This window comes from Hypanus sabinus, chromosome 4, assembly GCF_030144855.1.
Source record: "Hypanus sabinus isolate sHypSab1 chromosome 4, sHypSab1.hap1, whole genome shotgun sequence".
NCBI classification, from domain to species: domain Eukaryota; kingdom Metazoa; phylum Chordata; class Chondrichthyes; order Myliobatiformes; family Dasyatidae; genus Hypanus; species Hypanus sabinus.
Window position 1 is genome coordinate 21,312,735 of NC_082709.1, and position 13,649 is coordinate 21,326,383.

The 13,649-nt window shown below is 42.1% G+C and overlaps 1 protein-coding gene across 1 annotated transcript in view; it reads right to left on the reverse strand.

The window, feature by feature from the left end:
• mylka (myosin, light chain kinase a) overlaps positions 1-13,649 on the reverse strand; it is a 334,126-nt gene that overhangs the window by 99,838 nt on the left and 220,639 nt on the right. Inside the window, exons 12-13 of the mRNA XM_059966550.1 lie at positions 5,088-5,225; positions 1,790-1,987 (exon numbers count right to left, since the gene is read on the reverse strand). Of these exons, the coding sequence (XP_059822533.1) occupies positions 1,790-1,987; positions 5,088-5,225 (336 nt within the window). The remainder of the gene's footprint in view (positions 1-1,789; positions 1,988-5,087; positions 5,226-13,649) is intronic.

A 13,649-nucleotide genomic window follows, 5' to 3' on the forward strand; every position in this document is an offset into this window, starting at 1 on the left:
CAACCTTTGTGTCATCAGCAGATTTACTAACCCATCCCTCCACTTCCTCATCCAGGTCATTTATAAAAGTCACGAAGACTGGGGGTCCCAGAACAGATCCCTGTTCTGTTCCAGGAGGTAGAGGAGCCTGGAGGCACACACTCAGTGATGCAGGGACCGTTTCTTCAAAGAAAAATTATCAGAGCACATGCATGTCGCCACATACAACACAGAGATTCCTTTTCCTGTGGGGAAACGGAGCAAATCCATAGAATCTTCCCCTCAGCCACCAATTTCTGAATGGACATTGAATCCATGAACACTACCTCATTACTTTGCTTTGGGTGCTACTTATTTAACTATTTAATGATTTATACTTACTGTTATTGCATGTATGTATGTATTGAACTGTTGCACAAAGGCCACAAAGTTCACGACACATGCTAGAAGCCGGATTCTGATTCTATGGCCCACCCAGTCAATCCTTGCCTCTTTTTTCACTTTCTTTTCCCTCCTGAGCATTTTGTCCTGTGCTACATGCCCCCCGATGGATTTGCTCTCTCCATCTCTTAACTCAGCCCGTTTTGGTTCTGCTCTGCTCGTTCTCCCAGTCACATTGTGCTCCAGTGGGACTGCCTCCTGTGCACGCACGTCCGGGAGTAATTGATTTGGCCAAAAGCTTTGAAGTCAGCACAAATTCCTGAAGTGCCTGGCACAAGACTTGCTACAGATTTTTAGCAACTTCAAAGAACTCTAGAGGGTAAACAGATGAGAACTGAAGCAAAAGAAATCAATCCACAAATAACTTGCATGTAGCTGGTGATCCCTTTAAAGAGCATGTTTTGAAGTAGCAGGGAAAAAGAAAGTGGGACTTTGAGCCCCAGGAAGGTAAATGCTAACATCACATCAGTGCAGTAGAGAAACATATTGACTAGTGACACAATATATCTTACGCTGCCTGCTCCCAACAACATTGTCTATGCCAGTTCATCACACTCATTGATACGTTAGCTCTTGCAACCTATTCAACTGTGACCACCTTGATGAGATCCACTGATGCTCTTAGCTTTTCAGGTAGATCCTGAGAGCTAGGCTCAGTCTAGGCTGTGCTTTCCACAGGCAGTGATCATAATTCCTAAAGGTCTCTGTGCCTCTCACTTACAAAATAAATACATCTCATATACTTGAAACTGCTAAAGGACCACAAAGTTACTCCCCTGATCTATATTACCGAGAATGTGGTAGGAGACCCATCATATGTCTATAATTTATAGTCACCATTAATGATAACAAGATTTATAAATATTAGCACAGACTTTTTCAGCTGCTCATAGTGGGATGTGAGCACATCTTTCCAGATCATGTTTGCAGGCCTGTGGGTTATCAATCCAGTAACAAACATTGAGCCACTATATCCCCAAAATCCTACATCAAATTTCAGCATTAAACTGATGGAGATGGTACTGTGCCAAAATCTTCACTATGGCTTAAATTCTGCACTATCTAGTTACTTCACCTCTTGTTATTGGACAAACATAATATTACAGATTACTGAAGTGTGAAAGAGGTTGCATTATTTTCAAATCCAGCTACTTATGATATAAAATTAAAAGCATTTTGAAACTTCAGTTTTCTGATATAACATTAAACCTTCGTCTTCTGGCATAACACATCTGAATTGTTATGCGTCTTCCACTTTTAATGATGTTGTCAAAGACCACCATCCTTTTAAAGTGTGAAGGTTAGTACAGAAGTATGTGGAAGGAGAAGATTAGTTAACTGTTGGAATACAGATCTGAGGGAACAGTACCTTGTACAGTTAGCACTGCCTGAGTCTGGACTTCCCCAATATCATTCCAGACCTCACACGTGTATTTTCCAGTATCTTCAGGAAAAACTTCATGAATAAAAAGATTATATTCATTTCCATTCTTCTCAAACTGAAAGTCTTCCGATTCCTGGATTTCTTTCCCATTATGAAGCCAGATAACTTCAGGAGGTGGATTGGCTGATAAAATCGACACATTTATTGGAATTAACAGAAGTAGACTAACAAAAGCATAGCAAAGAAATATTTTGCATATTAGAATTTTTCAACTCAATGGAAACTATTTTCTAAAAGATAGTAATCTCATTCCTACACTGTATCAACTCGATTAAAATACTAACTAAATTTAACTTTTGTTCCACAATCAATAACCTTACAGCCAATGATAACATTAATGACCTTGATAAAGACAGATTTGGTGCATGGAGTTGAATATAGCACTTCAACATTCAATTCTTCCTAAATTCTTGTGGCAATGTTAAAAGATTTGTTCAGAAATTCCACACTATTTTTAAATCCATTTCTATTATTGGTCAGCAATTGCTTTAATCTCTGGTGAGAATTTGATGATTTTATTAGATTAACTTTTTTATTGACATTTTATCACATAATCAGATTTTACCTTTTCACATTTACAATATATTTATGATATTAGTTTTCTTTGCATAGTTTTTTCTGCTTGCCATTTTTTTGAGGTCTCGAAGCTTCTTATAGATGTTTCTATCTATTACACCGCCACCTCACTTTTCCATTTGCTGTGTGGAGCTTCACTTCACTGTGGTCGTGTTCAGAAGGCAAACGTGTGAATGTATGATGCAAAATGAGCAGTGTCAAATTCCGCAAAGGCAAGACTTTCTATCTCGTTAAATTCCACATTTAAAGGAAAACTCATTCAACTGATGCTCCACTACAAATTTTCTGAATGTGAGACTTGGACCATTATTTGTGAAGTGGATTTTGGTTACTTTACACAGTAGTCAAAATAAGTTTACTCTTAGCTTTTTATTGCAGGTTTTTGGAAGACTGGGAATTTCTGCTTAGCTATTTTTCACTTTCCAAGCAGTCTCTATTTTTGATTGTTTCCATATAGTTTACATTTTTAGCGACGGTTAATTTCCTGGAATTTTTCCTTTGGAGGCTCAACACAAAGTAGAAAGCTTGATAAGATTTTTGGTTCTTCTATTTATGCTACCTGACAGAAATGGATATGGGAACCAGTCTTTCAAGGCAAAGATACATCATGAGAAATGTATACTTGTGGTAATAGGCAAGATCTCAACCCGTCTTACTGGGGCATGAGCTCTGTTATCACTTCATCAGAGAGCCAGCAGTTAGTTCATTTCCTGGTGCAGACTTTCAGACTACCTCATTTTTGGTGCAGCAAAGGTAATGGTACCATTTTCTTTTGGTACTGGAGTCTTCAGACCAAAGGAATGTCAGTAAAAGCAGAGTGTCTGCTGTTCACAAATGCACAAAAGCAAGTAATGGTAATTAGCTTAGAAACCGGAGCCATTTGCATTCACTTTTTAAGCATTGAGACTGCACCGGGGGTTAATGCAGTCATATTCAATACAGTGGATTCTGCTCCAATGTCTTACAGTCTTATTAAAATGTACATTTTAATGTGACTATATTGATTCCCTGCTGAAATCCTACCCTTCACAAAAGTGGACTTGGCGGAACTTATTGTTATGACTTGCTTCCGGACAGCATTCAAATCTGAATGATATTGTCAGAGGCTTGTTTGCTCATCTCTGCCTTACTCACAGAACTTCGAATAATGGGCATTTTATCTTTAACTTCAAAGGTACAAATCCAAAAGCAAGTCAGAGAGCAAAAATGAAGTAAAGGGTCCCACTGCAACAGGAATGTTCAACGGTCTGCACCTGTAGCCACAATTTCATAACTTACTGTTCTTCTCTGAGGTGTATCAAAAAACAAACTTGGAAAAATTAGTGAAAATAGTGAAAAATTGACAATATTTACAAAGTAACAGCTACAACAGGACACAGTACTAGCTCTGTAAATATTCTTGTCCAGTGTGAACTCCTCGCAGCCCCTATCTCACTCCCTTACTGAGGGTGAAGAGCTCCTTTTTCTCAGCCACCAGGACATACCATCTTTAATTACTAACAGAGTTAACTTAAGACTACACAAGAATTAGAATATGAAGCCTCCCACAATGTAATTACAATCATATTACAAAATCAAGTTACTTCACTTATCCCTCCATGTTTATTCTTGGGATTTGAAGCTCACCTTTCCCTTCCTATCTTTGGTTGATCTACCTACAGCAGATTTGCTTGAATTCAGGGGCAAAGTTGTCCTAGCACCACACTAGCATCCTGGGCAACCTTCTGAGACTTCAGCTATTTTGTTCTCTCACAAGAAATCTCAATGCAAATTAGATCTGAGATTAGAGCAGGAAGATAAGCCCAAGATGTCCTTTTCAAAAGCCCTTAGTAAGAATATCAGTGCAATCTTAGAGAAAGTGGGGCACACTCAGTTATGAGGATCACAGTTAGGGGTGACATGGTCTTCCAGTAGCAGCTCCATTTATTCAGAGACCCCTCAAATCACCAGCACTTTCTCACAGAGGAACCTAATTGCACACTGTATTCACTATCCCCTCACCAATCATACCCACCTTCCTCAACCGTCCAGGTTTGACTGGTGTTTGAGGTATCTGGTTGGAGCTTGTGATGGATGTTTTCATTTGCCTAAAGTCTACTCCTGCACGACTTTCTATAGCTATAGCAAGTAATCAAAGTTCAAAGTAAATTTATTTATCAAAGTATGTACATGTTACCTTATACTAACTTGAGATATGTTTTCATGCCGACATTTAGAGGAAAAAAATACAATAGAATTTTTGAAAGAACCTATACATAAACAGAGAAAAAACTGAAACATCAATGGCAAGAGAAGAAAAACTATGCAAATAAAAATAAGACTGAAATCATGAGTTTAAAGAGACCTTTAAAGTGAGTCTGCAGCTCATAGAATCAGGTCATAGTGGTGAATGAAGTCATCCACACCAGTGTGGGACCTGAGGCTTCCGTACCTTCTGCCTGAATGTAGTAGTGAGAAGAGGGCCTGACCTGGATGGTGGGGGTCTTTGATGATGGATGCTGCTTTCTTGTGGCAGCCCTCCATGAAATGTACTCAATCTTCATTGGATTGACTCAGCAGCAGAGTTCTGGCACAAATTTACTCCAGTGAACTTTTCAGCCTCGGACCTCCCCCCCATGGATGTGTTTGAGGTTCATTGATACCTTACCTGCCACTTCCACGGTCATTTTCACTTGGCTCCCATCCATGACTTGCATGTCAGTCAGCTCCCTCAGGAAGATCGGGGCAAAAGTCTTCTTGGACTCCTGGAGACTTGCACTCTCTGCCTTTGTGGTGATGTTTCTCTCTGCAAAAACAATCCATAAATTGCATACACAATTTTAATCACATTTACACAATTAAATTTATGACAATCCATTACAGACTTCTTAAAAGAGTGAAATCACAAGCAGGAGCAAAGTTCAATTGCTCGTAAAAATATCGAACTTAAACCATCTTGACCTCAACGAGGAAGCTGATGAGTGATTAGTAAAACCACCACTTACAGTGCACTGGATTCTTGACCAATCTGCCGCGTTGTGATCTTGCACCTTATTGTCTATCTGCACTGCATGTTTTTCTCTGTAGCTGTTACACTGCATTGCTATCAGTTTATCCTGTCCTCCTACCTCAATGTATGGTGTAATGACCTGGTCTGCAGAAACAGTGTGCAAGACAAGATTTTCACTGGGCCTCAGTATATGTGACAATAATAAATCAATTCCAAAAGGACAAAAATAATCTGCAGACCAAAAACATGACACCTTTATGACCTGCAAACACGAGAGATTCTGCCGATGCTAGAAATTCCAAGCACCACACAAAAAAATGCTGGAGGAACTCAGCAGGTCTTAGCCTGAAATGTCAACTGTTTACTCTTTTCCATAAAGAATAAACAGTTGATGTTTTGGGCCAAGACCGGCTGAGTCCCTACAGTATTTTGTGTGTGAGATGACCTGTTATCCTTTGACTTCAGCACATCCCTCAATCCTTCTATTAACAGAGAGTTTGACAGCACAATTTTCACATGGAGAGTGACTGACAGTACCTTTAAAGTGATGAGGATTTCTGGCCTGTGCTTGGCATTACAACAGTGCAGCAATCTGTGCTGTGGCCACATAGTCCCAGCAACTGAGTTTGATCCAGACCTCACTTGTACAATCTCCATGTTCTGTGGCCACAGAGAAGCAACCTGATTGCTTACTTGCTCCTGTAAATTGCCCCAGTATAGCTGGGTGGTGGACAATCAGTAGGGTTGAGGGGGGTTGTTGAGGAACAGTGAAACATTGACATAGGGAGAGAATGGTTCACTGGGAATCATGTGGAGGAATGAGATGGATGGCTCTGACAGCTGGTACAAACTTCATGTATGAAATAGTCTCCTTCAATATCACAAGAAATGAGATAAGACAAACCTGAGAAACTTAAAACTGGCATTTGTTTCAGCTCTTCCCAGGACATGTAGTTTAGGCAGTTACAGATAATTAGAAATGGGAATAAAAGCTAGTTGATGATGCAAGGCAGCAGGAGATAGCAGTTCATGTGTTGAAACCAGATCACTTCAATTTAGCTAACAATGCCATCCTAGCACAAGCTTAAGCTCTCCACTGTTGCACTTTTACTCAGCCCGAGGATTCATCTTCCTCCCAAACCCCACACCTCATTAACATTCCTCCCAAACCCCCACCCCATCACTCTTCATTAATCTTCCTCTCCATCCTCCATCTCTCTGCATTAACCTTCCTCCCAACCCCCACCCCTCTTCATTAAACTTCCTCCCAAAACACCCACCCCATCTCTCTTCATTAACCTTACTCCCAACCCCCACCCTGTCTATCTTTATTAATCTCTTCTCAACCTCTATTTCCATCTTTCATTCATCATCCTCCTGACCCCATCTCTCTTCATTAAACTTCCTCCCAACCCTCACCCCATCTCTCTTCATTAACCTTCCTCCCAAACCCCACCCTGTCTATCTTCATTAATCTCCTCTCAACCCCTATTTCCATTTTTCATTCACCATCCTCCTGCCCCATCTCTCTTCATTAACCTTCCTCCCCACCCCATCTCTCTTCATTAACCTTCCTCCCCACCCCATCTCCCTTCATTAACATTCCTCCCAAACCCCCACCCCATCACTCTTCATTAATCTTCCTCCCCACCCCACCCCCATCTCTCTTCATTAACCTTCCTCCCAAACCCCACCCCTCTTCATTAAACTTCCTCCCAACCCTCACTCCATCTCTCTTCATTAACCTTCCTCCCAAACCCCACCCTGTCTATCTTCATTAATCTCCTCTCAACCCCTATTTCCATTTTTCATTCACCATCCTCCTGACCCCCTCTCTTCATTAACCTTCCTCCCCACCCCACCCCCATCTCTCTGCATTCACCTTCCTCCCGACCCCCACCCCCATCTCTCCTCATTAGATTAGATGAGATTCAACTTTATTGTGCCGAGTACAGATACAAAGTCAATGAAATGCAATTAGCATCTAACCAGAAGTGCAAAAGAATAGTGTTATTTACAAATAACTGCGAATAAAAAGTAAGTGCAACAGCACACAAATATAAAAGTACTGAGACAGTACAATATTGGTGCAATACTGCTTAGTGCTGTGATGTGAGGTTCAGCAGGGTCACAACCTCAGGGAAGAAGCTCTTCCTGTGCCTGCTGGTGTGAGAGCGAAGGCTCCGGTAGCGCCTACCGGATGGGAGGAGAGTAAAAAGTCCATGGTTAGGGTGAGGTTCATCCTTGATAATGCTTTTCGCCCTGCCCAGGCAGCGTTTATGGTAAATGTTCTCAATGGTGGGCAATTGGGTGCCGATAATCCGCTGGGCAGTTTTCCCCACACGCTGGAGAGCTTTGCGGTCTGATACGGGACAATTGCCATATCACACTGAGATGCAGTTGGTAAGTATGCTCTCAATGGTAAAAGTCCGTCAGTATCCTGGGACAGAGGTGAGCTTTCTTGACGCTCCGCAGGAAATAAAGGCGCTGTTGCACCTTTTTGATCAGGATGGAGGAGTTCAGGGACCAGGTGAGATCCTCGAAAATGTGGACACCAAGGAATTTGAAGCTTGATACATGCTCCACTACAGCTCTGTTGATGTAGATGGGGACATGAGTGTGGCTCCTAACACGATGATAAGTCCACAATGATCTCCTTGGTCTTCTGACCGTTCAGGGGCAGGTTGCTGTTGGCACAGCTTGCAGCCAGGTGCTGGACCTCATCCCTGTAGGCCGTCTCGTCATCCCCTCTGATCAGGCCAACCACCATGATCTCGTCTGCAAACTTGATTATGGAGTTAGAACCATGTACAGGAATGCAGACATAGGTGAAAAGAGATTACAGAAAAGGGCTCAGCACACAGCCTTGAGGCACGCCAGTGTTCAGGGTGAAAGTGGAGGAGGAGAGGTGTGGGCAGACATGATTTCAGATGTGATAGAACCAGTCTCTCAAAGCATGTTGCAATGATGGGGGTGAGTGCAACTGGGCAGAAGTCATTCAGGCCTGTGACAGTGGAATGCCTCAGCCCTGGCACAATGGTGGCGATTTTGAAGCTTGTGGGTCAACTGCCTGGGCCAGGGACGGATTGAAAATATCTGTGAATACCCCGGCCAACTGCCCTGCACACGGCCAGGTATTCCATCCGGACCAGCTGCCTTCTGTACGTTCACCCTGCTCAGGGTGGTGCAAACATCGGAGGTGGAAAGTGAGAGAGGCAGTTCACCAGGTGGGAGATCCGCTTTGAGGGTGACCTCCTTGTTCTCTCGGTCAAAGCGAGCGTAGAAGTAATTGAGCTCATCAGGGAGGGAAGCGGAGCTGGAAGGGGGCACAGTACTAGGTGGTTTGAAGTCTATAATGACCTGTATGCCACTCCACATGCTCCAGGGGTCTGAGGAGTTGAAATGCTCCTCGATCCTCTGTTTGTATGTGTGTTTAGCCTGAAAGATACCCCTCTTCAGGTTGGCCCTGGCTGAACTTCCTCCCAACCCCCACACCTCTCTCTTCATTAACCTTCCTCCCCACCCCATCTCTCTTCATTAACATCCTCCCCACCCAATTCCTCTTCATTAATCTTCCTTCCAATCCCCACCCCATCTCTCCTCCTTAACCTTCCTCCCCACCCTATTTCTCTTCATTAAGCTTTGTTCCCACCACATTTCTCTTCATTAACCTTCCTCCCCACCCCCTCATCTCTTCATTAATCTTCCTCCCCATCCTACCACTATCTCTCTTCATTAACCTTCCTCCCACCCCCACCCTCACACATCTCTCTTCATTTACCCAAGAGTTCCACCAACTCTTGCACCAGGGTAACCTTGAGTCACATTTTTTCAGGTTGCCTCCCTGCTAAAACGAACTCCATTGCTTAGCATTGGAGCAACTTCATCCTCACCTCAGCCTCTGCTTACAAACTAGTCGCAATTTTCCCAATAGATACTGCCTCAACTGATTTATATCGTTAGTTTCTAATGGCCATTCTGTAAGCAATTCAAACATCAAAAAAGCTGCAGGTGCTGGAATTCTGAAGTCTAATGTAGATTCTCTGACCTGAAGTGTTGACTGCATCTGTTTCCATAGATGCTGCCTGACCTAGTTAATGTCACCAACGCTAATTGCTTTATTGAAAATTCTTCAGTTTAACTCCTTTACTCCAACATTCATAAATCATTTACAACAGAGGACAGTTTACCTGGAGGAAAGCTATGAAGCAAATTTCCTTTAATTTCAATGATAACGATGAAAGCATATGATTCTGAAACACCACTGAGATGTGTTTGAAAAATTAAAAAAATGAAGAGGATTACAAAAATGTTTGTGTTCCTTGCTATAACAATTGCAACTCCCAAGAAAGGTCTTGAAATAAATGGGCTCTGGAAAATGTATGCTGATCTCGTTTACGGCATTATGAAGCTTTAAGATATCCTGGACAGTGAAGACGACACTAGTGCTGCTTATTTATTAATGGTACACTTTAAGTTCTGTTGTGTTGTCATTCACAAAGGGATCCAGACTATCCGGAGCTATAAATCTCACAGAAATGATGGGCTGATATCAGGCGGAAACATCATTGATAGTCCATGAATCTGGAGTAATTCAACTGTTGTGATAAAAACAGCCTGAATAGCTCTCTGAAATTAGTTCAGGTTTACTCACTGGGAGATGTAGCTCAGGGATAATCTTCATGTCCTCTACGACTAAGTGACATTGTGAACCCTCAGACAAATCTAACTGCAAAGCCTGACACCCCTTTGTCCATCCACATAAGGCCAAGATGTACAGGCCTGTATTTTTATCCAGGTGAAGATAAAAATTCCCTCAATATAAAACAGTCACACACTCAACTTTCATTTTCATTATGTGTACCTGAAAGTCAATAAATTTATACATTAACACAATTCATTTTGAAACTCCAGAAACAGAAGATACAGTGCCCACTTCCAACCCTTCAGACTGCAGGAGACATTACAAAGAAAAGTGCACGCTTGCACGTCTCCATGATCCTTAGGAGTTCATCTTTCACCTTTTTGGAGAGGAATCAAAAAGGAACAATAACAACAACAAGCAGTATTTGTAGAGCAGTACTTCTAAAGGTACCTTTGTCAAACAAAATTAAAAGAAAAAGCACAAACAGAATCAGGTTTATTATTTTGTGACATCACTATGGTGCAATACATAAAAATGCACCATAAGTTTCAATATGAAATAGAAAATATACAAATAGTGCAAGGAGACTAAAAAAGCGAGATGGTGTTTGTGGGTTATGGAGTGCTCAGAAGTCTGATGATAGAAGGGAAGAAGTTGTTCCTAAATTTTGAATGTGCATCTTCAGGCTCCTATACTTGCTCTTTGATGATAGTAATGGGAAGAGGGCATGCTCTAGCTGGTGAAGGTTCTTAATGATGAATGCCACTTTCTTTAGGCATGGCCTATCGAAGATATCCCTCACTGGTGGGTATGTTATTATGTGTGTGTGTAATAAAGAATTGCAGTTCCCAGCATGCAATGCAGGTGGTCCACCCGGAACCAGAAGGGATGGTGGTGAACGAGTCGTGCACTCTCTTGGCTGGCTGGAGTATCCCAAGTAAAATATGTTCGAGCTGAAGCCATTCTGTAAGAAAACAATGTGTTAGTTTTTTACCCACGTAAGTTTGTCTTTATTAAGAACAAACATAACATGGTGTCAGAAGTCGGTGTGAGGTCTAAACACAGAGTGCGAATGAATACCTCAAGCGATTGAGAAAGAGACGCTTGTTCCAATGGAGAGAAGCTGCCGCCAGAGAGCACGTTGTGTCTGAAAGTTGCCGATGTTCACCGGGTTCCCCAAGAGAATACCAGATGAGAGCTGAAAATTCTGTAACAGATAATCTAAGTGCTTTCATGGCTATGCAGGTTACTGGCAATTTAATCGTCAACTGGAAATATTTCAAACAGCAACTTAATATATACTTAGCGGTCAGGAGTGCTGGGGATGTGGATGAAAAATTGAAAGTGAATACCTTTCTGCATGTAATTGACGAAGATGCTTTGGACATCGATTACAGCTTTCAAATTGATGAGACGAAGTTTACATTGGATGCTGATGACAAAATTTGAGGAATATTTTGTCCCAAGTAAGAACATCATGTTTGAAAGACACAAATTCTTCTCCTGTAACCAGAAACCAGGTGTTTGCTTTGACCAACACTTAGCTGAGATTCACACACTGAGTAAGTCCTGTGAGTTTGGAGATTTGAGAGACAATAAAGTTAGAGGCAAAATATTTTGTGGAATCCCAGATAATGGACAAAGTGAAAGCTTGCTCAGTGAAAAAGACTTGACACTAGAAAAGTCTGTGAATATGTGTAGGGCAGTGGAGACCACATGAGCACAAGCTAGTGACCAGCACAGGGCAGAAACAACAGTGCCTGCTGTGAAAATAGAGGGGCAGAGCACAAGGCGTTTCCCGAAGCAACAGCATAGTGAAGAGGTAGGATCAAATAGTAAATGCCGCAAATGTGGAGGTAGGCACATCCTAAAAAAGTGTCCTGCTTATGGAAAGCCCTGCAATAACTCTGGGAAGAGGAATCATTTTGCAAAGTGCTGCAAAGCTACCAAGAGAAAAGTGCACACAGTTGCTGAGGAAATGGAGGAAGTCTTTGTGGGTTCTCTACAGACTTTGGGTGCTGGTAAAACAGAATGGATTGTTCCAGTTGTGGTGAACTACATGTACCTGTCTAGACACGCCCCCCCACTGACTGCTCCTGTGGCTCCTCCCACTGATTATGGCTCCTCCCACAGACCCCGGTATAAAGGCGATTGAGGCCTGAGCCCAGCCCTCAGTCTCCAGGATGTAGCTTGGTGGTCAATTGCTGCTTGTTCCTTCTTCCAGTCAATAAAAGCCGATATCTTGCCTCCCGTCTCAGAGAGTTATTGATGGTGCATCACCAGTGACTGTGAATGAGACAGTAATTCCATTCAAGCTTGACATCGGAATCCAGGTAACACTGCTTTCTGTGGATGATTACAAGACTCTCAAAGTCCGAAGCAAATTTTACCCAGTGAAGTTAAAAGTGACAGGCTATACTGGAAGGAACATTCCAATAAAAGGAGGATGTATAGTGACCTTCAAGTGCGAGGGGCAGAATGGAAAGGCACAGGTACTGATAATTGAAAAGTGGGTACAGTCACTATTAGGCTTGACTGCATGTGAAAAGCTCAACCTGGTGAAAAGAGTTTCCACTGTAGCTTCACAGAACAAAGATGATCTCACTTCACTCATGGAAGAGTACACAGGTATCTTTGAGGGACTCGGATGCTTACTTGGGTAACTCGAGAAACTCGTAACAGCATCAATGAGAGATCCAGAGAGGTTATGCAAGAGAAGCACAAGAACTCCACTTTCCATTGACATTCATACTAGCTACACCAGCAAGACAGTCAGGATGCCGGTGTTGAACAGAATGATCATGACGATGTCACCAATCTTGCTTCCGCATCACGCAGCTTTGGTTCAAAATCTGTCTCATTGACTTCTAGTTGAAGAGCGGAAATCAAAAATGTCTCCACAATCCTCTCCAAAGTCGAAAAGGAAAAATAAAAAGGAAGACGTGGAGACCACACAGACCCAAAGGTCAGAACAACAGCAACAGTTCAACACAAATCAGCAGGAGGAGTTGCTATCTGTGATATGCAACCAGTAGAAGAAGCTCTGTGAATTGAGATAGAATCAACTGGAACTTGTGCACAGATGCACTTATCACATGGATACAGTTCAGAACTCCATTACGAGGCACGCGGAGTAAATTATGGTCACACATCAAGAACAAGAACAGAGATGAACAGATAGTATCTTGGCAGAAGGATGTGAAAGAAATGAACACGTAGATCAGAGCTCTCAGAAGGACACTGGTATTAATGCAGCAGGTTAAAGCAAGACATTTGCGGAATCAAGTAACAGTCCAAAAGAGATCATTAAGCCACCACAGAATCAGATTGAGTGTGACTGAGTGAATGGGGAACACTATTTACTCATTACAATTGATGTTAATGTAAATATCTTTGTGGGAAAACATTTGAATTTCTTTCAGGTTTATGAGGGCACAGGTTTATCTTCGGTTTTTCTTTAAAGGGAAAAGATGTGTTATGTGTATGGATAATAATGAACTCCTGTGTGGGCAGTTCACCCGGAACTCGGAACTGACGTTGGTGAATGGATCACACATGCTCTTGGGAATGTCTTG